Source organism: Rhinichthys klamathensis, unplaced genomic scaffold, assembly GCF_029890125.1.
Source record: "Rhinichthys klamathensis goyatoka isolate OS25496 unplaced genomic scaffold, OSU_Roscu_1.1 h1tg000069l_1, whole genome shotgun sequence".
Taxonomy (NCBI): Eukaryota; Metazoa; Chordata; class Actinopteri; order Cypriniformes; family Leuciscidae; genus Rhinichthys; species Rhinichthys klamathensis.
In genome coordinates this window covers 1259661-1285902 of record NW_026606612.1, presented here as the reverse complement: position 1 = coordinate 1285902, position 26242 = coordinate 1259661, and the positions used below count along the sequence as shown (strand labels likewise).

Genomic DNA, 26242 nt, shown 5'->3' with positions numbered 1-26242 from the left:
CCTCCTCTCTGGAGCTCCAATGGAGTGGGATTAGTCCAGCTCATCCTCTCTGGAGCTCCAATGGGGTGGGATTGGTCCAGCTCCTCCTCTCTGGAGCTCCAATGGAGTGGGATTAGTCCAGCTCCTCCTCTCTGGAGCTCCAATGGAGTGGGATTAGTCCAGCTCCTCCTCTCTGGAGCTCCAATGGAGTGGGATTAGTTATTGAATGATTTTTATTGAATGTAGTTTGATCACTATATTCTCAGTTGTTTATAAGATTAAGGCAATTATCAAACTTGGATAAAATGTTGTTTAATTTTCCAACGAAAGATGATAAATCTGTACATTTGTACATTTTTAGCTTTAGTAAAATCACACAATGAATTCACACAGTTTGCCTATTCTGAGTGCTGTCCCCCCATTCTCACGGGACAGCATTTGTCAGTCCTAATAATGTTAAAAATGTTTAAAACGTAGATGAAAATCAGAGTCTTAAAATCTCTAAAACTAAAAATCTGCACTTGTCTGACTGGTCGGATCGGCAGCCAGGTGTGTGTGTTGAATAACTTAAATGTGTTGCCTGTTTGTATGCGGACACACCTGTTTCCAGGAGGTCTCCACTCCATAACTGAAGGTCTATTATATGCCACTTACGGAGCGGAAGAGAACCGAGGCAAAAAACCAAAAACATTCGGGAAAAGACACAGACAGACAAAAGGTTAGTTTTTTTAAGGAGTATCTATGTCTGTGAATTTGTCTTTTAGATTATATTTCCATATACTCATCTGTGTCTGTTTGTAAAGTTTTTGTAAGATTGGGTTCTACCTTACGTATATATCCTTCCTGTCTAAATGTCTAAATGACGACATGCAATTGACTGACATCATGTGATTTCAATTACTTTGTAAACACAACATATTTAGATTATCATTTTTTTTTAAATCTATTATTATTTTTGTTTACATGCTCTTAATGAGGTACATTTGTCAGAAGCAGCCCTACAGTGTTATAGAGCATAGGAAGTTTCATGAAGTATGTAATTGGCTGCTAATTTGCATTTAAGATAAACTCATATGTGATGGTGTTCTAAGAGCACGTCATACCTCTTGGGTTTTGTGACAGTATGTTTTATTCGATCGTTTTTACATTATGTAATGGTAAGTTGGCTGCTCCTATCAGCTTTGTTGTATCTGTGTAGCTGGTCTGACTTCATTCCAACATTTACCTTTGACAGGTAAACATTCACTTTAAAGGAATCCATTCAAGTTTTGAGAATTCATATACACTGTTTGCTGAAGGATCAGGATTTTTCTATATATAAATGATAAACTTGTAAAACAAACATCTTTATAGCAGTTATTTACACTGAACAAAATTATAAACGCAACACTTTTGTTTTTGCCCTCGTTTTTCTTCAGCTGAACTCAAAGATCTAAGACTTTTTCTATGTACACAAAATACCTATTTCTCTCAAATATTGTTCACAAATCTGTCTAAATCTGTTAGTGAGCACTTATCCTTTGCCGAGATAATCCATTCACCTCACAGGTGTGGCATATCAAGATGCTGATTAGACAGCATAATTATTGCACAGGTGTTCCTTATGCCGAGGTCAGACTGCACGATTTTCAAAATAATCGGGTCACAGTTGTTTTCACACTGCATGACTATCTGGGGTAACATTCAGTTGCTGCTGTGTTCACACTGCACGATGGATCGGCGACAGGAGGTTTCACACTGCATGACTTTACAAAAGAAAGAATCGCCGACAACTTCTGCCTGGTCCGCAAACTACGTTTCACAACCAAACAAACGCGAGAAGTGATACGGAAATAACGGAAGATCATGCGTGCGTGAGACCGGAGTTCTCGCGCGACACTGAATTTGTTATTAAAAATGATAGCCTACAAATTGTCTGTGCACTGATTTGTAGCGAAAATGAAAAAAAAAAAATATAAACAGTTTATGCAGGAAATGGTTGGGAAGACAAGGGGAGCAAGGACTGTGTTTTGCAAAGAGAGTTTGGGGTAAATAAATAATTTTGCAAATGTCCTGCTGTTGCTGCTGGTCATGCAAATGTTTGTGCTTTGTTTATGTTTGATATAATTGTAAATATAAGCCTATCTATTAAAATACTGATATTCTGGTCTATAGCTCCTCCTCCTCCCTGTATCTTGCTCTCTCATTGGCTGTCGGTCATCGCCGATGTAGTTTTCAGTCAGAACACATTCACACAGCAGGATTGTGAATCGCCGACAGGTCCAGATATTTAGCATGCCAAATATCTCACGGGGGTCGGCGACTCGTCGGCGATTCTCTCAGATCGCGTCTTTGCTCATTCACACTGCGTGATTGTCACTCGCGTGAACGAGCACCGATTTGCCTGTGATTTCGAGACACCCCTCGCTGCAGCCTGTAGCACGATGACGTAGCTGGATGGTCCAATACGTATTGGATGGAGGTGTGTTTTGCTGACGTCATATACGCATGCGCAGTGTCGATCTCTGGATTATAATTCGCATGCGCTGGTTTTAAGTGACATGTATGCTCAATATTGTACTGATATGATGTTCTAACCTGTGTAGTATAGTAGGGGAGAGCGGGGTAATGTGAGACATCGGGTAATGTGAGACACCCCCTGTATCTAGTCAACTGAACACATTTGTGGTCATGTGACCATTATGTTTTCAAGCCCATCCCATTTCCCCTTGGCCATGAAGGAGAGGACCTCATGATGCTGTGATAAGCATGTTTTTTTCACAAAAATATTTTTTTTGCATGTAAAAGTAAATTTTCTTGCTGTCAACTTAATCAACTGTTGTGCCAAAGCAAATTGATTCAGGTAGAAAAACTTATATCATACATGTTGATGAACTATTAACATATAAAACCATGTGATGATGCTAGCTGAAAAGTATCCTGAATTACTAAGAGAGATCGTTTTTTTCTAAAATGTGGCATTGGGGTAAAGTGAGACAAATGCTGTGGGGTAAAGTGAGACATGAGGCACAAGTTAAGTTTAGTCTTAAACATATTTTAATGTAATATTACATTACATATGTTTTATTTTTTAATGTCATAAACATTGTAGAAAAGCCATCATGCCAAGGTAATACACCAGGAAGACAACCTGGGGCAAAACACCCCTCGAGGAGATGAAGAGTGCAGCCGCTGAGGTCAAGGAAGGAAAGAAGTCTATAAGAGCTGCTGCAAGGGATAGAAATATTGACAAGCCTGACAAGATATTAACAAGATATTGAGGAGGAGGAGCCCTGTTTTAAAAATGTGGAATATTGAAGGCAAAATTTTTAAAACGCAGTGCAGCTGCACAGCAGACACAGATGAACGGCTAGTGCGGTCATTGGATGTGCTGCGGCAACTGCACGAACCTATGGCGAGGCGGCTCAGACGCAAGAACCAATAAGGCTGCTTCGCGCCCTGGCGTGTCAGAGCCCTCCAGAATGGGTGTGGCCTAAGCCTTTACATTGGCCAGTTCAGCCAAAGGTAGTCGACTGAAGCGACCCAGCAAACATTTGGACGTGTAATGACCGTTGAAAAGACGTCCGTCCGACACGTCCCGTCATGGTTGAAAAATAGTTCCAAAATGAAAGTTGAACCGACGTCTTTGACGTCATCTGGCCGTGAATTCCACGTCTCTTCTGGCCGTGAATTCCACGTCTCTTCAGCGCGTCCCTGGACGTCTAAATGCGTCGTCATTTGTGTGTTTAAATGTGTTGCTGCATAATTTAAGTGTATATAAGCCTGCATTTAAAATAATCACACACATATTGTGTAACTTCGTGAAAGGCAATCAAGTCTTGAAGTTTACACATCTTGACAAAGGTTCTAAAAAGGTCCAAAATTGGTCCAGTCAGACCTGACCGTCAATACAACGTTTTAATCAGTGTACATCACAAACAAGAACACATTATTTGTGGACATAAGAAAAAAAGAAGCATGTTCTGATTTAGCACATTTTATTGATCTTGAACAGCCAAAATGTCTCTTAATATTTTTTCAATGTTTAACTTTTGTTAGCCAAACTAAAATACCAATTACAAAATACTGAATTATTATATAAAGGGATAGTTCACCCAAAAATGAAAATTCAAAGAAGAAAGGTATACAGGTTTGAAACATGAGGTTGAGTAAATTATGACAATTTTCATTTTTGGGGAAACTATCCGTTTAAAAACACATTGTTTGGCTCAGTTTTTGTATCCACCAGCTGTTCCTGGAGCGTGTTTCAGATGTTCTGCCATTGCTGCATCAATTTCAGTGTCTGTAGCATTTGGGCTCCACCTCTTCACAGCATCTAAGGGAAGAGAATATATATATATTTAAATAAATAAAATTGTTATTAAATTAAAATTTGAGGTAAATGATATGCACTTATTTTCAAAATATTTTTATGGTCTACAGCTAAATTTAAAAAAAACATGGAACAAGATGAATGAATCATGAATGACACATTAGAAAAAGGTAATCAACATGCATTACATTTTATTTTATTGTATAAAATATGTTCTGCTTTTATTTTTAAAGCAGTTACTGAAAACATACATGTTAAAATCCAGCTAAACATTTCATTCCATTTCAGATAATTTACTTTCTGAAAGAAACTCTCAAAAGGCTACATTAATAAGTTACAGTAATGACTGTATCATTAAACAATATACTTGGTATACCGTTGTTGTATACGTTCAAAGTTACTTTTAGCCTACTGGCTAATTTTAGCCAAACTCAGTAAATTTCAGTTGACAATGTGGGCATAATTTCTTTCGGTTCATTCATGTCACACAAGTAAAACTCAAGCACGTTAATCTAATACAAAATGTACTTACCCAACAGTAGATTTTTAATAATATATCGACACAACTTCCTCCTCTCCTCGTGTTTGTTCAAAGTTCCAGAATCTATGGGGAGAACGCGTTAACATCTCGCGAGATAATCCCATCGCAGGATTTTGTAATATCGCGAGATCTTTTGTTACTACATCTTGGCAGCACAGTTTATGGTTTGGGCAGAGGGTTTGGGTAATTACATCCAACTCAGACATAAATGGTGACCGGGTATATTTCTGTTTTACATGTATATACATTCCATAAAAAAATAACAACGAATACATCAGGTACAACAGGTTAAAATAATGACTAAAATGCAGTGGCTTTGCAATCACTTGACTATACTGTGCATTTTGTGATTATAATTTATAAAAACAAGATAAAGTAAATATATCTTAATTTGTATATAAATCGTGTATTTTATAAAGAATTATAAATCCTGATAATTTTTTTCTGTCTTGCTAGACTAGACGTGCAAAAGACGCCAGTGGACGTATAGTATTCACAGCCTGACTAGACGTGTAAAGGACGCCAGTGGACGTCTTCTTCACAACCTCTTAAAAACTTAATGGGCAACTACATTAATTATTGCAGTATTAACCATGCGAGGATTAAGCGCAGCTTTTGCATATTTAACAAGGATTTCATAGAGGGTCATGATGGACTATGAATGCACGTGTAAAAGACGTCGCCAGGTGACGTCCTCTCACCCGATACACTAAACATAACTACACATAGCTAAAAGTTAAAATAACAATTATACATGCAACTGTAGACATGTACAAATGTATCTGAATGCATTTTTAGGAAATGTTCTGTGTTACATTTTTTACCGATTTATGACGTCCTGTCCGCAACTATTTTTGGCCAGGGACACGACGTTGCCGTCGGACCAATGTTTGCTGGGGATCCCCTGATCAAAGCCACATACATTTTGAACGTGGAGGGGGTACGACCCGCGTCCAAACGCCCTTCTAAGAAGGCTAGTATACTCAATACTTCGGACAAATAGGGGTCCAGGTTCCGTGCAGGGCACCAGCCAGAAAATACCACCCATTTCTGAGCGTAGAGGCGTCTAGTTGACGGCGCTCTTGCCTCAGTGATCGTTTTCAGCACCCTTTCCGGGAGACACCCGGGTATCCGTTGAGGGGCCATACATAAAAGGCCCACAAGTCAGGACGGGGACGGCAGATTAATCGGTTTGGCCGCGTGAGGAGGTCTCTCCTCAGCCGAACCGGCCATGGGGCTGTTTCCAGCAGCTGTACCAGCACAGAGAACCATGACTGGGTCTTCCAGAGAGGTGCTATTAGAAGAATTGCGCACTTGCTCTCCCTGATCCGTTCGATGACCTGTGGTAACATCGTGACCGGAAGAAAATGCATACAGCGGGCGGCTCGGCCAATCGTGGGCAAGCGCGATTGAGAAAAATATTCGGCAATGAGCGTTGTCTTCTGAGGCGAAGAGGTCGACCTCTGCCTCGCCGAAGATGCTCCATATTAGTTGAACCGTCTGTGGGTGTAGAGACCATTCCCCTGGGGGAACATTGTCTCTGGATAACATATCCGCACCCTGGTTCAGGATGCCTGGCACATGCGCCGCCCTTAGGGAGCGCAGGTTGTGCTGAGCCCATAAGATTAAGTTTTTGGCCATGGTGTGCAGGTTGTTTGACCTGAGACAGCCCTGGCAATTTATATAGGACACCACTGCCATGTTGTCCGTCCGGACCAGGACGTGGTGGCCTTTTAAGTACGGGAGAAACGCTTTCAGCGATAGAGCGACTGCTCTCATCTCTAGAAAGTTTATATGTAGGTGCTTCTCCAGGCTTGACCATAGGCCAGAGACGTGCCTGCCCTTGTAAAGGGTCCCCCAACCTAGGTTGGAGGCATTTGTCGAGATCACTTTTCTCCTCGTAACCACACCCATACTCACTCCTGACTGATACCAGTCGTTTGCTTTCCAGGGAGCCAGGGCTCTGATAAAAAGTAAGTGGATCAGTTTACCCCCAGCTGGTTCACTTTACCCCCTTGATTTCTCTGGTCTGTCTCAGTTTACCCCTAAGCTGGGGTAAAGTGAGACACAAGACCACTTTTTAAAAAACAATCATATTTTCACTGCCCTTCGTCCTGAATACATTCTGATAATTTCCATTGCTAGGAAACATCCTGAATTAATGGGAAATGTGTAAATTTTACTGATATATTATTTTAGCTCGCTTAGAGGAGAGCAAATGTAAAAAATGTCTCACTTTACCCCACTCTCCCCCTGCTAAATAGTAATTATTGATAAATAAGTAATTATTTACATAAATGGGATGCTTATCCGAGTTTCACACATAGGCTATGCAAAATAGTTAATTTTACAACATTTTAAATCACATGATTTTAAACCTAAATTTGATAGATTAATAGCATGTCCTCAGCACCGCAAGTTTTTTTTTTTTTTTTTAAAGCCATTTTATTTTATTCAGGTCACATTTGCTGTGGAGTGGAAGCAAAAATGAATTAAGTAGCCTAATTGTCTTTGTAATTTTAAAGGTACAATACAATAAAGTCTGTACACATTGTAAAATACCAGTACACATTCAAGGGAAAATGCAAAAATAATAACAGCATCAAGATAATAAATCTTGTCAGATGCAAAAAAAAAAAGAAAAAAAAAGTGCTTGATATTTTGCCCGGTAAGAGTTCCTTCTTTAATGGCTATAGCCTACTCATTTTTCCACAGTGATCTGTAGCCTACGGTTCCTCTTAATTTGCTGTTCAGTGTCTGCAATACATATGGTAGGCTATAAGCTTGTTTTCGCCACAGAGTGAGAAATAAAAAAGGTAACTTTTTATCTACTCTGACTTTTTATCTCAGAATTGAAGTCGCAATTGCGTGTTAAGTCAGAATTATGAGATATAAACTCGCAATTGCGAGGCTACTTGAAATTCTAGCTTTATAATACGCAAATTGGAGATATAGGCTAAAGTCAGAAGTCGCAATTGTGTGTTATAAAGTCAGAATTGTGTGAGAACTATTCTGAGGTAAAATTTGCCTTTATAACTCGCAATTGCGAGTTTATATCTCACAATTCTAAGAAAATATGTCAGAATTGGGAGATATACAATCTTAATTATGTGTTATAAATTCAGAATTGCGAGAAAAAAGTCAGAATTTCGAGTTTATAATACCAATTGGGAGATATAAAGTCAGAATTGCATGATAAGTCGCAATTGCATGTTATTGCCTAAAGTCAGAATTGTGAGATATTAAACTATTCTGAGGTTAAAAAAAATAAGTCATTTTTTCCCTTAGAATTTGACTTTATAATTCGCAATTGCGAGTTAATATGTCACAATTATGATAAAAAATGTCAGAATTGGGAGACGTAAACTCCCAATTATGTAGGACTAATCAGCTTGTCCATTAATGACAGACAGGAAACAAAGGGCTGGCTGAAGTTCAGGAAGTAGTGAAGCTGTGCATAAAGCCTATTCTGACTTTATAACATGCAATTGAGACTTTACATTTTGCATACTGACTTTATTTCTCAGAATTGTGAGATATAAAGTCAGAACTGCGTTAATTAAACTCGCAACTGTGAGGAAAAAGTCGCAATTATATATTTTTAAATGTTTTATTCTGTGGCGGAAAAGAGCTTCCATACTCAAGTGACCATTTATATTTAACTTTATTCTTCTTGGAAGATCAAAGCACGTGCGATCGTGCGACCAACTCTCTAGGCTACTCTCTACACCTATAACTATAGAATCAATTCTTAATGCGCATATGAACGCCATCAGCGTTTATCACAGGTTCTTAAACATTATTTAAGAACCGCTATAAAGCCAAAACAATGTCATTTACCTTAAATTATATGTTTACCTCTGCTTTGAAACAATCTACATTGTTAAAAGCGCTATTAATGAAGTTGACTTGACTTGACTAGTGCGCATGCGTCTATGACGTCACCTAAACACACCTCCATCTACTACGTATTGGACCATCCAGCTACGTCATCGTGCTCCAGGCTGCAGCGAGGACCTCTTGGTGATTTCGGGCATTTGTCGGCGATTTCTCAAAACCTGTCGGCGAGCCAAAATCGGGGCTAAAATCGTGCAGTCTGAACTCGGCATTAGGCTAGTCACAATAAAAGACCAATCTAAAATGTGCAGTTTTACTGTATGTAGGGGGTGATGTCGACCCCCCCCCCCCCCCCCTCCCCCCCCCCCCCCCAAAAAAAAAAAAAAAAAAAAAAAAAGGTTGTTGATTGTGGCCTGTGGAATGTTGGTCCACTCCTCTTCAATGGCTGTGCGAAGTTGCTGGATATTGGTAGGACCTGGAACACGCTGTCGTACGCCGATCCAGAGCATCCCAAACACATTCATTCATGCTGACTGCAGGAATGTCCACCAGAGCTGTTGCCCGTGAATTGGATGTTAATTTCTCTACCATAAGCCATCTCCAAAGGCGTTTCAGAGAATTTGGCAGTACATCCAACCGGCCTCACAACCGCAGACCACGTGTAACCACACCAGCCCAGGACCTCCACATCCAGCATCTTCACCTCCAAGATCGTTTGAGACCAGCCACCCGGACAGCTGCTGCAACAATCGGTTTGCATAACCAAAGAATTTCTGCACAAACTGTCAGAAACCGTCTCAGGGGAGCTCATCTGCATGCTCGTCATCCTCATCGGGGTCTCGACCTGACTGCAGTTCGTCGTTGTAACCGACTTGAGTGGGCAAATGCTCACATTCGATGGCGTCTGACACTTTGGAGAGGTGTTCTGTAGTAAATGTTTTGAATTGGAGCCATTTGACTCTGTCTCCTTCAGTCAGCACCACAGCCGTGACAGGCAGATGGCAAACAGCGTGTATTTCTTCTTTTTTTTTTTTTTTTTACTTTTAATGGCATCGTGTGGGTGAGCAGTTTGCTGATGTGTACGTTGTGGATCGTGTGGCCCATGGTGGCGGTGGGGTTTTGGTATGGGCAGGCGTATGTTATGGACAACGAACACAGGTTCATTTTATTGAAGGCATTTTGAATGCACAGAGATACCGTGACGAGATCCTGAGGCCCATTGTTGTGCCATTCATCCAAGACCATCACCTCATGTTGCAGCATGATAATGCACGGCCCTATGTTGCAAGGATCTGTACACAATTCCTGGAAGCTGAAAACATCCCAGTTCTTGCATGGCCAGCATACTCACCGGACATGTCATCAATTGAGCATGTTTGGGATGCTCTGGATTGGCATATACGACAGCGTGTTCCAGGTCCTGCCAATATCCAGCAACTTCTCACAGCCATTGAAGAGGAGTCGACCAACATTCCACAGGCCACAATGAACAAGTTTTTTTTTCTCAGTAAAGAATACAGTAAAACGAATCGGTTACCTAACGTAACCTCGGTTCCCTTTCGAACGGTCACTTCGTATTGCGTAGCTATACGCAGTGGGGAAACTCCTTTTCCTCGATTTACTGAAGCCTATATGTAAAACGCATTTGCAGCTGCACAGCTAGCACACTGAGCGTCTGACACGCTCATAGGCTGTGCTGCAGCAACTGCACATCCAATGGCGCGGGCGAATCTGACACACGACCAATGAGCTAGCCCAACGTCAGAGCCCGTCGAGGGGGCGTGGCCCAGCCTATATAGACCCCCGAATTCGCCATTATAGCAGATTTTACTCCTTCAGCGACAGTACACATGTCCCTGAGCTTTTTACTGTGTATTTGCCGTCGAACAAGCCTTTCAGCCTAAGCGAGCTTCTCTTCAGCAGACTTCGCCTGCACGTCGATTGTCTCCTGACGCCGTCTCACCTGTGGCTATCCGGCGACATCCTATATCCTTTGTATTATTATTTTGTATTCTTTTCAGTATGCCTCGTTCATCCTGCGCCACGTGCGGAGGCCGTCTGCACGAGGCAGACCAGCACACGAGCTGCATTTCCTGCCTGGGTGTCGACCACGCAGAGAATGCTCTCTCTGCCGGTGGATGTGAGGCCTGCGACTGCATGCCTATCTCCGTGCTGCGCAATCGGCTAGCTCTCTCCCGGGACGGCGAGGCCGCTTCAACCACGCTTTCCATTCCGAGGAAGAAGAAGCGTCGCAGCCAACGGCAACCGGAGGGTATGGAGATTTGTGAACGCACGCCGGCCGCGTCCCCGCGTGCTTCACTTTCTCAGACTCAAACGCCATCACCGGTCCTGTTCGCAGGAGACCAGCCCCCCCCACACACACACGTGGCGGGCCTCGTCTCCTTCGGCGGATCTCTCGAGCGCGACGACAGCCTTTCCATCGCCGCTTCTGAGGACGAGTGGCCGGGCTCTCTCGACCCCGTCACTGCTTCTCAATCGGTGCCCTGTGGATTAGCGACCAGGACGAACTCCGACGCCGAAATGCTTCGGATCCTGACGAAGGCCGTCGCGGACCTCGAGCTCGAGTGGGCCTCGCCCGAGGAGCCGCCTCGTAGTCGGCTGGATGGATGGTTTCTGGAGGGGCGCCAGCAGGCCCCGCGTCACAAACCGGCGCCATTTTTCCCCGAGGTCCACGAGGAGCTAACCAAGGCCTGGCGCGCTCCATACTCAGCACGTGTGGGATCCGCAGTTTCCGCGACGCTCTCCTCCGTGGATGGCGCAGCGGAAAAGGGTTATGAGTCTTTGCCGCCCCTCGAAGAGGCCGTGGCAGCTCATCTTTGCCCGAACACTGCAGCTGTAACACTTCAGCCCTCGCTGGACGCGCGTACGCCGCCTCCGGTCAGGCTGCATCGGCCCTGCACACGATGGCCGTGTTGCAGGTCTACCAGGCCAAACTCCTCCGGTCCATGGACGAGGCTGGCCCGGATCCGGAGACCTTTCGGGACCTGAGGAGTGCTACGGACTTAGCGCTGCGTGCTACTAAGTCTACAGCACAGGCCATCGACAGAAATATGGCTAGTTTGGTCGTGCTCGAGCGCCATCTGTGGCTTCACCTCACCGAAATCAAGGAGGCCGACAAAATGAGGTTTCTCGACGCCCCGGTGTCCAGCTCCGGTCTCTTCGGCCCGGCGGTGAAGGGATTCTCGGAGAGGTACACGGAGGGACAGAAAGCGTCCCAGGCCATGCGACACTTCCTGCCGAAACGTTCGAGCTCCGCGTCCAGCAAGCCCAAGCCGCCGCCTTCGCCTCATCCAGCCAAGCCGGCGAAACAGGCCTCTCAGCCCCGCCCTGCGGCTGATAGCCAGCGCCAGTCAAGGCCCGCGAAGCGCTACCCGTTCCCCAGGCGTCAAGGCCCTCGACCCAGCGCCGTGGCCGACCAGGCGCCTCCGAAGTCGTCCTAGCACGGAGGGGAAAGAGAGAGGGCTCGTGTCTCGCGCTTGCCGGACCACCCTCGAAGAAACCAGCAAAACTTCCCACAGCTCCCTGTTCAGTTCAGGCGGCTGGGGATTTTATTATTGTAAACAGGCCCGCAGCAGTGAGCGCGTCTCTGCAAACAAACGCCGTTTTCACGGCGACCCAAATAAAGCACAAAAAGAGCATGTTTCACAATCACAACACACGGGTTCACGGTCCCCCTTCACTAGGTGGCCCCCGCCCTGTTGTAACACTGACTTCCCCCCGGGCAAAAGCCTATACAGTCAGTCAAACACTCAGTATGTGCACAAATCACATTATAAGAGTATCAGGTCCCCCTATGTTAGGCGGTCCCCCCCATTCAGTGTGTCACGCCCTAGCCACACGAGTGATGGCCTGGCAAGCCATCCCTGGTGTGTCGAGTTGGGTCATAAACACTATAAAGCGAGGCTACTCGCTCCAATTTGCTCGCAGACCCCCGAAATTCCAGGCGGTCCACATCGGTGAGAAGCGGCGTGAATCACGTGCTTCGCACCGAATTTCAGGAATTATTAGCAAAAGGAGCGATAGAGTCTTCCCTCCCGCGCTAATGTATTCAGGGTTTTACAGCCGCTATTTTCTAATTCCAAAGAAAGACGGCGGGCTCAGACCCATACTAGATCTGAGGCGTTTGAACAGGGCTCTCATGAGACGGCCTTTTTTAAAATGTTAACACTCAAACAAATTCTCGCGCAGGTTCGCCCGGGGGACTGGTTTGTTTCAATGGATCTGAAAGATGGATACTTTCATATTCAGATCGACCCTCGTCACAGGCCATTTTTGAGATTCGCCTTCGAGGGGAGGGCATATCAATACACCGTTCTGCCGTTCGGTCTGGCTCTGGCACCCCGTACATTCACGAAATGTATGGATGCAGCGCTCTCCCCGCTGAAAAGCCAGGGAGTGCGTGTGCTGAATTATCTCGACGACTGGCTGGTGCTAGCGCAGTCGAGAGACGAACTAATAGTTCACAGGGATTTGATTCTCAGCCATTTAAAGTGCCTGGGTCTCACAATCAATGTTGCCAAAAGCGAACTGAACCCCAGCCAGACTGTGGTCTTTCTGGGCACGGTTTTAGACTCGGTGACAATGAAAGCGCGGCTCACTCAAGAGCGCGCGCTCTCTGTGCAGACACTGGTAGCCGCATTCAGGGCGCGCGAGCGCGCGCCTCTGAAGAGGTTTCAGAGACTGCTTGGTCTAATGGCAGCTGCATCATCAGTACTCCACATGGGATTACTGCACATGCGCCCGCTGCAGCACTGGCTGAAACGCCGTGTGCCAACCCATGCATGGCAGTCAGGCAGCCTGCGCATTATGGTGAATCAGGGGTGTTTGAGAACACTGATTCCCTGGCGGGCTCAGGACTGGTACCGCAAGGGGGTGACCATGGGGATAGTTTCCAGGAGGAAAGTGGTTTTTACAGATGCATCCAACATGGGTTGGTTAGCGCTGCACGAGGGCAAGCCTGCCTCCGGCCTCTGGTCGAGCACGGAGCAGAGCTTACATATCAACTGTCTGGAAATGAAAGCAGTTGGTTTGGCCCTGAAAGCTTTTCTGTCAAACCTCAGGGGTCACCACGTCTTGGTCCGTACAGACAACGTGTCTGTGGTGGCCTACATAAATCGCCAGGGTGGCATCAGGTCAGGCAACCTGTACGCTATGGCGAGGGACCTCCTCATGTGGGCACAAGCCAATCTGAGCTCTCTGAGAGCAGCGCATGTCCCGGGCGTCCAGAATGTGGGCGCGGATATGCTCTCAAGGGGCAACACTCCCCTAGGCGAGTGGTCCCTGAACCCTCAGACGGTCAGACTAATATGGGAGAGGTTCGGCGAGGCCGAAGTCGACCTTTTCGCCTCGAGAGCCAACACCCACTGCAGGGTGTTTTTCTCGAAAAACAGGGATGCGCTGGCTCATCTCTGGCCCAGCCGCCCCCTTTACGCGTTTCCCCCCGTCTCGATGATCCCACAGGTTATCGAGCGGGTCAGGGAGAGCGGATGCCCAGTCCTTCTGGTGGCTCCTCTCTGGAAATCCTGACCTTGGTTTCCGGAACTGGTTCAGTTGTCAGACACGACCCCCTGGCCTGTTCCGTTGAGGAAGGATCTCCTCACACAGGCCAACGGAACGATGTGGCATCCCCGACCCGATTTATGGGCCCTCCATGTGTGGCCCCTAAACGGGTATCCGGGGACCTTCCTGACAGGGTCTTAAGCACTATCTCTGAAGCAAGGGCCCCGTCTACTCGGCGCCTTTATGCTTTAAAGTGGTCGGGTTTTTCCAGCTGGTGCTCGAGAAATCGTATTGACCCAGAGTCATGTGAGGTTTCGGTGGTGCTCTCCTTCCTGCAGGAGCTACTGGACGCGGGCCGCACCCCGTCCACGCTCAAAGTGTATGTGGCAGCCATCGCAGCGCATCATGCTCTGGTGGCTGGCCAATCACTAGGAAGGAATGACCTGGTGGTAAAGTTTCTGAAGGGTGCTAGGAGGATTAACCCCTCCAGGCCCCCTTCGGTGCCGCCTTGGGACCTCTCCACGGTCCTTAGGGCCCTGAGGGGACCACCTTTTGAGCCGATCTAAAACCACTTTCGCTAAAGACTGCTCTCCTGTTGGCATTGGCATCTATCAAGCGAGTGGGAGACCTGCAGGCCCTCTCTGTGAGTCCTGCATGTTTGGAGTTTGGATCGGATGACTCCAGAGTCATTCTCAAACCCAGGCATGGTTACGTACCCAAGGTGCTCTCAACGCCGTTTAGAGCACAAGTTATTACGCTATTAGCCCTTCCCCCTTCTGCCGAGGATGGGGAGGTTAATCTTCTCTGCCCTGTCAGGGCGTTGAGAATCTATCTGGAGCGTTCTGCGTCTTTTAGACAATCAGAACAGCTGTTTGTCTGCTTTGGGGGCCGATCTAAGGGTGATCCAGTCACTAAGCAAAGACTGTCTAGATGGATAGTGGATGCCATCTCTTTGGCCTACACTGCAATGGGTCAGGTTTGCCCCATAGGTGTCAAGGCCCATTCAACCAGAGGTATGGCCTCGTCGTGGGCTTGGTCATCTGGTTTTCCCATTCAAGATATTTGTGATGCGGCCGGCTGGTCCTCGCCTTCCACATTTATGAAGTTTTATAATATGGAGGTACCTTCCCTGCAGGCGAAGGTGCTTTTGGTATGATGGAGGCCTGGTAGTGGCTGGTCTTGTCTACAAAGATTACTGTGCATAATCACATACATATTTATATAAACCCGCTTCGGCCGGTAATAAAGTTATACTAATAATCCCGACGGTGTCTGGTTTGGTTAGTATATTCTGTTAGTTGTTACTGACGTTATATATATATTATTCAGACCCGACTGTGTCTGGTCTGTTATATATACATGTATATGCATATGTTATTGGGTTCTGGCTTGTTCTGTTAGCTCAGGGGTCCTGAGTTGCAGTGCAACCAGTTACTCAGGGTGCGGCGTTTTGCATGGCGTCCCCACTGCGTATAGCTACGCAATACGAAGTGACCGTTCGAAAGGGAACTACTCGGTTACTATCGTAACCTCAGTTCCCTGAGAGAGGGAACGAGTATTGCGTAGCCGGCCGCACTATGGTAACTGGTGAAGTGGTCGCTTCAGTCATATAAACCTGCTATAATGGCGAATTCGGGGGTCTATATAGGCTGGGCCACGCCCCCTCGACGGGCTCTGACGTTGGGCTAGCTCATTGGTCGTGTGTCAGATTCGCCCGCGCCATTGGATGTGCAGTTGCTGCAGCACAGCCTATGAGCGTGTCAGACGCTCAGTGTGCTAGCTGTGCAGCTGCAAATGCGTTTTACATATAGGCTTCAGTAAATCGAGGAAAAGGAGTTTCCCCACTGCGTATAGCTACGCAATACTCGTTCCCTCTCTCAGGGAACTGAGGTTACGATAGTAACCGAGCAGTTCTCTCTAGATGAGGGAACGAGTATTGCGTAAGCTAGCTTACGCTACGGGAAAGATTAATCTTTTCTGAGAAATTGAAGCCAAAAAATTATCCTATAATTTTGTATCCATTGTCAACGCAGTTCAGCTGCAGCAGACCATGAGCGGGCTAGCTAGCCGCTCATTGGTTCGCTCACAGAGAACTGCTTAAGCCTATGAGGAGACGCGAATGAACTCTCGGCCAATGAGAGTCTGACATGCTCTCATTGCGTCAGAGCCCGCCGAAACGGGCGTGGTCAGAGAGTATAAATTAGCGTCCCAGGCTGTAAACTCTGGTTTTCATAGAATGAAGCGAGAACGCTAGTAGCACAAGCACGGCCAGGAACGCAATACTCGTTCCCTCATCTAGAGAGGACCGAGGTTACGTTAGGTAACCGATTCGTTCTCTTACGAGAGGTTCTCTCGTATTGCGTAAGCTAGCTTACGCTACGGGAACACCTGGTCAACGCCATGCGTGCTAAGCATCCACTATGAGTCCCAGGGGAGACCCCGGGGAACCCTTAAGAGTGGGAATAAATATATATGTACATGTGACAAAGGCCAGCAGAGCGGGCCGGAGATTGTGTAGTACATAAGCACATTATAGAGAGGGACAGAGCGAAACCGATCTGTGTGAATAACTCCCTATAGTGCAGCTCAACCAGAAGAGCTGTAACATACTAGACTGCTAGTAATTTAGCCTGCAAGGCGGGAACTTCCAGATTGTAAAATCTGACAAAGGTGGAGGGGGAAGCCCTTCCCGCTGCCACACAAATGTCCTGAATGGAAATTCCGCTGGACCATGCCCACGATGAGGCCATGCCTCTAGTAGAATGAGCCCTGATGCCCAGAGGGCATGGCAGGTCTTTTGATGCGTATGCGGCTGCAATGGCATCAACTATCCATTTGGATAGAGTCTGTTTCGAGGCGGCCAACCCCTTGGTGTGCCCACCGAACGAAACAAAAAGCTGCTCGGGTCGTCTAACCGGAGCAGTGCGAGTAATGTAGAATCTCAGGGCCCTGACCGGACACAGGAGATTAGAGTCAGATTCGCTATCGGATGCAGGCAGAGCTGATAGGGAAATAACATGTGCCCTGAACGGGGTACCAATCTTTTTTGGGACATAACCATGTCTAGGTTTGAGAACGACTAAGGAGTCATTGGGCCCAAACTCGAGACAGGAAGCGTTAATGGACAGCACGTGAAGGTTTCCCACACGTTTTACTAACGCGCGCGAGCAGAAAAACGGTTTAGAGCGAAAGGTATTTGAGGTCCACAGTGTTTAGCGGTTCGAATGGGGGGGCTTTCATATCTTCGAGAACTATGGAAAGGTCCCAAATCGGCACCGAAGGGGGGCGTGGGGGGTTCATCCTTCTAGCTCCCCTGAGGAAGCGGATGACCAAGCCATCTTGCCCAGTGACTGGCCGCGCCGGGGTTCAACGAACGCTGCGACGGCTGCCACATAGTGTGAGCCACAAATGTCTTTCAGACACACAAATGGCGGCCATGCATTTCCCCAGGGCTTGAGCAGCAGATTTTGTAGCGCGAAGGGCAATGTCCGTGGCGCTCCTCAAATCCGCGACTGAGGGGGGATTTTTTTTTTTCATTCACGAAGTAAATCACCCTGTAGTATCTGAAGAACAGACATGGAGTGAAGTACAGAGGCTGCTTGGCCGGCGGCTGAGTAAGCGCGGGCGTGAAAGCTTGAAGTCGCTCTGCAGGCTTTAGAGGGAAGCACAGGTGATGAGCGCCATCTCGTGGAAGGCGGGCATAAATGTGCGGCGACCAGGTCCTCTACAGGGTGAATGGAGAGATAGCCCTTTTCTGCGGCTCCGTCCACAACGCGAAGCGGGGCGGAGGAGTCAGAGCGAGTTCTAGCAGAGAGCGGGGCATTCCAGGACTTCGTGAGTTCCGCGTGCAGTTCAGGCAGGAAGGGCGCGGCCCGTTTAGTGACGGGAGTCGAGCGCTGGCAGAAGTAGCTGCCGTCCATACGGTTGATGGTCTGCTCGGGGGGAGGGGACCAATCGAGCCCGAGGCATTCGACGGCCTGTGAGAGGAGGCGCACTAATTCCTCCTCGATTCCAGCGCGGGTCCCAGAGGATTCTCGGGCCGAGGAGGCGTGAGAACCGGACCATTCCTCACTGTCTGAAGCGAGAAGCGAACAGGTTTCCTTGATGTCCGCGGCGCCATCGGACGCGACAGAGCGGCCACTCGGCAGCAACTGTATGTCCAGAAGCGGCGGAGAAGGAGAGCGGGAGGCGACAGGCTCCGGCGGGATGAACGCTTCTAGCTGGGGTTCCGGCGGCCTCTGAGAGCGGCGTTTCTTCTTCCGCGGCGAAGTCAGAGGCGGCGCGGAAGCAACTTTAGTGGCCTGAAGTCGAGCCCGCAGGGTCGACAACGGCATGTCTTCGCAGAGATCGCAGCCGCCATCGGCGAGGGCGAGCTCGGCGTGCTCCAATCCGAGGCAGAGAGCGCAGATGACATGGCGGTCTCCAGTCTCGAGGGGAGCGCGGCATGAACCGCAGGAGGATTTACGAGACATCTTTAAAAAGACGCTCGGCTCTTTTAGATACAAATAAATACAGGAAGCTTTTTGTAAAAAGGATACAAATCCGTCGGATGGCGCTAGCTCGCAGGACGGCTGAAGGTGGCGAAGACGGCCGGCTTCCTCAGTCTCCCAGATGCTCGCTAGAGTTGCCTTTTCGACGACGGCGGCTTCTCTCAGGATCAGCAGATGCGTGTAGCCTCGCTGAAGAGATGAAAATCAGAGTTTACAGCCTGGGACGCTAATTTATACTCTCTGACCACGCCCGTTTCGGCGGGCTCTGATGCAATGAGAGCATGTCAGACTCTCATTGGCCGAGAGTTCATTCGCGTCTCCTCATAGGCTTAAGCAGTTCTCTGTGAGCGAACCAATGAGCGGCTAGCTAGCCCGCTCATGGTCTGCTGCAGCTGAACTGCATTGACAATGGATACAAAATTATAGGATAATTTTTTGGCTTCAATTTCTCAGAAAAGATGAATCTTTCCCGTAGCGTAAGCTAGCTTAGGCAATACGAGAGAACCTCTCGTAAGAGAACTTCACATTTTAGAGTGGCCTTTTATTGTGGCTAGCCTAAGGCACACCTGTGCAATTATCATGCTGTCTAATCAGCATCTTGATATGCCACACCTGAGAGATGGATGGATTATCTCGGCAAAGGAGAAGTGGTCACTAACACAGATTTAGACAGATTTGTGAACAATATTTGAGAGAAATAGTCCTTTTGTGTACATAGAAAAAGTCTTAGATCTTTGAGTTCAGCTCATGAAAAATGGAGTCAAAAACAAAAGTGTTGCGTTTATAATTTTGTTCAGTGTTTGAACAATGGTGTACATGTTTGAGTGTATCTGCATATTTTTGTGTTTTTCAATCAGTCTATGGTTTCAGATATACAATGTCATTTGCTGGTGAATTCCTGTCAGAGGAGCAGTTTACCTGTTCCATTTGCCTAGATGTCTTCACCAATCCTGTCTCCACACCCTGCGGCCACAGCTTCTGCTCATCATGTATCACTTCCTACTGGGAGGGCCAGGGAAAAAGCTGCTTCTGTCCCTTGTGCAAGGAAAGCTTCCGCAAGCGCCCTGAGCTCCACACCAATCACACTCTCAGGGAGATCACAGAGCAGTTTAAGCGGATGGCAGAGACCACAATGAGCGCACCCAGAAGTGCACCTGCAGATTTACCCACCAACCCTTTCTCTGCAGCGAAGCCTGGGGGGCAGCTCAGACTGGTAGAGCTACCCAGTGGGCTACTGCCAGAGATGAAGAGCCGCTTCCAAAGATCATCATCCAGTGAGCCTTTGGCAATCCCTGATGCTCATTCTCTCCATCCGGCCAAGACAACTAAACGGAACTTAAGTGTGCATGGAGTGAGTGGAGCAGGTTCCAATGGGCCACAGTGTTCCAGACATGGCCATAGTTTGGAGCTGTTCTGCAAGACTGACCAGACATGTATTTGCATAATATGCGCAGAGAGGGAACATAATGGGCATTCTGTGATGGAGGCCAAGAGAGAGATGAATATTAAGAAGGTTAGTGTGAGAAAGTAATATTGAGGTAGGGCTCAGCCTCAGTGTAAATGTTTATAAATGTATGTGTCCTTTTGATCATTTTGTATCTGCTCAGTCCCAGTTGCGTATCTTGGAGGTGGAGCTACAAGGATTGATCTCAGTCAGAGAGAAGAAGATAGAGGAGATCCAAACATCACTTGCAGAAATTCAAGTGTGTGCATCTATGTCATAACGTTTTAAAGGAATAGTTCACCCAAAAATAAAAATTGTGTCATTATTTACTCACCTTCATGTTGTTCCAAACCCATATGCTGTTTTTATCTTATGAAGAGTCTTCACATGACCTTGTCTGTTGAAGTCAGAATGAAGTGGAAGTTGTAATAGTTGCAATTCTTTCCTATTGTGATGTATATCAGAGTTAAACGGTTTCTCGAACAAGAAAAAATGTAGGACGGGACTTGATTTTTTCCATCTTGGAATGATTGGATCATTTGGATCATTGAATGGTTGGGATTTGCTATTGCTGTGATGTCATGTGAGTGACAGGTTGTCCCAAACCAGTAAACATGTCATCAGACAAGAGATTGTCAAGATATTTTGATTAAAGATTATGAGGGCACATGAATTTTAAAATAGAGTAATGATGTGCACGGATAAATCGTTTATAATAAACACTTCAATATTCCATAGAAAAATTATTATTTTTGATTTCATGATGATTTTAAGTTCTACACTCATAGTACAAATGTTGTCACTGGGGCGGTGCCCTTTTAAAAGTTATTAATTGACTGATTTTCACCCACGAAAATTTGCTGAACAAAAGTAAATGTGATTGCCTTCTGAAGCCACGCAAGCTTTGTGATAGGAACAGACCAAAATTTGAGTCGTTTATTCACTGTTTGTTTTTTTAATTACTTTTTTGCACAAACCAATCTGTATTGGTCAAAAGACCAAAATCCTTTTTCTTTTCTTTTTTGTCACTGGAGCTTAACTGTCATGGTCACCATTAACTGTTGCTGTGTGAAAAAGATGTGTGTGAATATTCTTCAAAATATAAAAGTTCCACAGAAGAAAGTCATATGGGTTTAAAGGACAAGAGGGTGAGTAAATGATGATAGAACTTATGTTTGGGTGAACTATGCCTTTAAATATTTTATTTATACTTGAGCATTTCCTTACTCTCATAATTGTCTTTCTTTACATTCTTATCTGCTTTTCTGCTACATTATTTTCTCATCTCATTTACTTGCTATAAGGTGATTGCAGAGGAAGAGAAAGTAGGAACAGTGAGTATGTTTGCTGAGTTGATGAAAGCTGTCGAGAAGTCCCAGGCTGAACTTCTGGAGGTAGTGGAGATGGGACAGCGGGCTGCCGAACTTCGCTCACAGGCCTTCATACGTGAGCTGCAGACGGAGATCTCAGAACTTAAACAAAGATGTAGCAACCTCAACCAGCTAACCCAATCCCAAGATCATCTTACCTTCTTCAAGGTCTCATTTAAATCCAGACTTTAATGTTTTAGTTAATGAAAGTCAATAAATTGTCCCATATATTCACCCTTTATTTAAAGCTTAAATAATTTAACACGTCAAGTCAATTGTGTTGTTCATTTTGTATTTTATACCCCAATATATAACCAATATTTTATTTATTGCTGTTTCTTCTCAGACATATCCAGCCTATAGTAGTTTACCTGTGACAAAGAGCTGGGAAGAAGTGGCCTTGACCCCTGACCCCACTGCAGGGGCAGTGCTGAGGAATGTCACTTGGATGGTGGGGGAGGCTCAGGAAAGGCTCAGGAGCCTGTCAGCGATCTGTAAGAGAAAGTACCTTCCTGAAATGCTTTTTAACATGTACATACATCATACTGTATGCACACGTATTTCACTTTGCACATAATTTATGTGAATAAAATGAGGACATCTTCTTTGATTCAATAGCTCTTCAGATGCTTCACCTCACAAAACATAAATTTTGTTTAAAACCATTGACGTATTAAGAGCATTTTTTTTCTTTGCATGCACATATCACTTTTTTTTCACTCATGTTCATGGTATGTTTTGTTGTACTTTCAGGTTTGCACACTTCCACGGAAAACTCACAGGAAATATATCAACAAAGTAAAAAAAAATTCTTCACTTTTTTGATAGTTTTTCCTCATCCACTTTTTCCTCATTCAAAGCCAGGGTTAATGTCTACAACTAATCTAGTTTATACTTTAAACTTAAAAACATTATGTACTACGAATATTGTTGGATCTTATGACAAATTATTTGTAGGTAAAAGTATCTACTAAAGGAATAAATGTATGTGTAAATGCAGTGCATCCTCCCCAAGACTATGATAAAATATTTAAGGTTTTAAAAGATTAGTTCAATCCAGAATTAAAATATCCTGATAATTTACTCACGGCCATGTCATCCAAGATGTTCATGTCTCTCTCTCTTCGGTTCGGTCGAAAAGAAATTAAGGTTTTTGAGGCAAACATTCCAGGATTTTTCTCCATATAGTGGACTTCAATGGGACCAACGAGTTGAAGGCAGTTTTCAGTTTTCAGAGTCGAATTGCCGTTTCAATGCAGCTTTAAAGGGCTCTACATGATCCCAACCGAGGAATGAGGCTTATCTAGCGAAACGATCGGTCATTTAAAAAATATGTACATTTATATTAAATTAATATACTTTTTAACCACAAACACTTGTCTTGCACTAGCTCTGCGAATCTGCGATGCGCGTCCACGATTTCATGCATTATGTAATCATGTTGGAAAGGTTACGCGTGACGTAGGCGGAAGTACCGACCCAGTGTAGGTTACACGTGACGTAGGCGGAAGTACCGACCCAGTGTTTACAAGTGTGGAGAAGGAGGTTTTTCCAACTTCAAAATCATCCGACATTGTTGTTGTACCTTCTTTTTGTAAAGGGCGTTTGATTTAGCCTTCGCACGTTCACTTTGTAAACACTGGGTCGGTACTTCCGCCTACGTCACGCTTGACCTTTCCAACGTGATTACGTAATGTGTGGCGCATCACAGCTAGTGCAAGATGAGCATTTGTGGTTAAAAAGCATATGATTATTTATTTATTTTAGAAAATGACCAATCGTTTCGCTAGATAAGACCCTTATTCTTCTTTTGGGTTTGTGTAGAGCCCTTTGAAGCGGCAATTTGGACCTTCAACCCGTTGGTCCCCGTTGAAGTCCACTATATGGAGAAAAATCCTGGAATGTTTTCCTCAAAAACCTTACTTTATCAGGAACTTTTAATTCTGGAGAGAACTAATCCTTTAACTTCTCATACCTTCACATAAAACACTGCGTTTTCTTTTGACAGAATCAGAGGAAATCTTACTTCTTACTAGTTAGTATAATCAATGTTGAAGATAGTTATTGCTGCTTAATATTTTTGTGGAAAGCGTGATATTTTTTCCAGGACTCTTTGATATATTGATTGTTCAAAAGAACTACATATATATTTAAAATACTTTTTTAAATGGTAGTTTCTTTTGAAAGGTAGTGCATAATGGTTTCAACTAAAATATTAAGCAGCACATTTATAATAATAAGACATTTTTCTTAAGCAGCAAATCATCATATTAGAATAATTTCTGAAGGATCATGTGACACTGAAGACTGGAGTAATGATGCTGAAAGTTCAGCTTTGCATTTGCACAGGAATTAATTACATTTTAAAATATATTCAAATAAAGGAAGCCTTGGTGAATATAAAAGACTTCTTTCAAAACTATTAAAAATTCTTATTATTCCAAACTTTAGTAGTGTATTAGGGTGGCTCTGTAGTAAGTCTTGTACAAAGCCACTTAATTCTGCAATGTTTTATTTTAAATTAATATTTTTCTTCTGCTTTTCTCTAACTGTAGAAGTGTGGAGAGTGCCGGAATATGCAAGTATGAGATCATTTTTATTCTCTGCACACCATAAGATACTCAAAAAAAATCTGTCCCCACTTTGATTTGTTTTCCTGCAATCATTGTGTTTTCAACTCGTCTGTTTCTCTGCTCAGTGGACGTGACCTTAGATCGAGACTCAGCCCATCCACGTCTGATCATCTCTGAGGATGGTAAACAGGTGCGTTGCAGTGACCGCTACCAGATGGTGCCAGACACACTAGAACGGTTTGACCGTGTGGTGTGTGTACTTGGCCGTCAAGGTATCAGCTCTGGCTGCCAATACTGGGAGGTCTTGGTGGGTGAGAAGACGGACTGGGATTTGGGCATTGCCAGCCGCTCTATCAACAGGAAAGGAAAAATAGCCGCAAACCCAGCTAATGGATTTTGGTTCCTAAGTCTACGTGACAAGAATGAATATGTCTTTCGCACAGAACCACCAACGCCTATAAACATAAACCCAAAACCGCAGAGTGTCGGCGTGTATGTGGACTATGAGAAAGGTCAATTGTCCTTTTATAATGCAGAGACAAAGTCACTGATATTTTCCCTCACAGACTCCTTTACAGAGACTTTATATCCTTTCTTCAGCCCATGCACCAACAAATCTGGCAAAAATGAGGCACCCCTTATCATATGGCCTGCCTATCCAGCTGACCCAAGCTGGCTGACTGAAAAATGAATGGGATGGAAACAAAGAAATATATCTCACAGGTTATTTACTTATTTACTTTAGTTGTTTAATTCAAATCCTAATTATAAAAAAAATATTATGGTTTTAATTTTCAATCCATGTGATCATATTAATTGCTTTATATATATATATATATATATATATATATATATATATATATATATATATATATATATATATATATATATATATATATATATAATTTAACAAAACATTAAACAGTTCATCTTATGTACCTAGTAAGATTGCCAAGGTTAATACACTTAATACAACATTGGTTGGTGAGTTATGATTGCAAAATAACCTCCCTTTTAATTTGTATTTAACCAAGCGTAAAAATGTATAATGTTAAAATATGTGTTTTGTACGCTACAATAAAACAAAAATAAATGTGAATCTGTATACAGTATAGGTGACTGCATCTCTCTTGTATTTTTGGGTTGCCTTTACTCTGTGTACAGTACAGGATTTTTTGCAAGGCATGGGGCTTTATGTTTTACAATAGTTTCTAATAATAATAATAATAATAATAAACAATAATTTAGCCTTTCATCAACAATTCACTATTATTTTTTGTAAAAACCAACGTTATAATATTTTATTTAAAAGCAACTTCTCTGTTGGCTTAGCCATCTCTGTTGGCTTAGCCATCTTGATATCTTGCATTCTCGTTAAAGGGTTAGTTCACCCAAAAATTCTGTCATTAATTACTGACCCATATGTTGTTCCAAACCCGTTCGTGTAGCTATTTTCAAGCCCCAGAAAGGTAGTAAAGACATCATTAAAGTAATCCATGTCAACCCAGTGGTTTAACTTTAAATTTTATAGAGTGCTTTGTTTGAGCAAAAAGCAACTACAACATAATTTACCGTTTTATTTACAAAATATTAATCTCCAAAACAACTTCACGCAACAATGTCTGCTCTCGCGTCAACACAACACGCATGTTTCGTTGTGCTCTCGTGAACGCGAGTTGGAGATTAATATTTTGCAAATATTTTTCGCAAACAGCACTTGCATATAGCTTCATAAAACTGTGACTGAAGTCACATGGATTAATTTTATGATGTCTTTGCTACCAATCTGGGGCTTGAAAGTGGTAGTTGTTTAGGCTGTCAATGGAGAGACAGAAAACTCTCAGGCCCTGTTTAGTGTTGACACCTGTTATTAACCCTCTACTGCATGCATTTTGATGGCACATGGGAAAAAATTATTTCACATCATTTCTTGGCTCATTTGGGAACATTTTATTGATTTATTGAAAATTTTCCCTGCCCTGACCAGCGGGTTGAATTCAGGTGTTCCAATCACTTCCATGGCCACAGTTGTATAAAATAAAGCAGCTACTGTAGGCAGTCGATTCAACAAATATCTGTGAAAGAATGGGTCGCTCTCAGGAGCTCAGTGAATTCAAGCATGGTACTGTGGTAGGTTGCCACCTGTGAAATTTCCTCACTACTAAATATTCCACGG

General features: G+C 44.5%; 1 protein-coding gene across 1 annotated transcript; it reads left to right on the top strand.

The window, feature by feature from the left end:
• Nucleotides 1–627: 627 nt before the first annotated feature.
• On the top strand, nucleotides 628–24854 carry btr01 (bloodthirsty-related gene family, member 1). Its single transcript, XM_056250493.1, has 8 exons — nucleotides 628–697; nucleotides 19550–20192; nucleotides 20287–20382; nucleotides 21428–21661; nucleotides 21840–21987; nucleotides 22247–22291; nucleotides 24049–24075; nucleotides 24192–24854. The coding sequence occupies exons 2-8, from the start codon at nucleotides 19557–19559 to the stop codon at nucleotides 24755–24757; spliced, it is 1752 nt and encodes a 583-aa protein (XP_056106468.1). The 5' UTR covers nucleotides 628–697; nucleotides 19550–19556; the 3' UTR covers nucleotides 24758–24854.
• The last annotated feature ends 1388 nt before the right edge of the window (nucleotides 24855–26242 follow it).

Excerpts from the sequence above, each read along its gene's own strand:
- btr01 (XM_056250493.1), top strand. The coding sequence starts at position 19,557 with ATGTCATTTGCTGGTGAATTCCTGTCAGAGGAGCAGTTTACCTGTTCC. Across the intron at positions 20,383-21,427 it reads CATCACTTGCAGAAATTCAA|GTGATTGCAGAGGAAGAGAA; the intron begins GTGTGTGCATCT and ends ACTTGCTATAAG. Across the intron at positions 24,076-24,191 it reads GAGAGTGCCGGAATATGCAA|TGGACGTGACCTTAGATCGA; the intron begins GTATGAGATCAT and ends TTCTCTGCTCAG.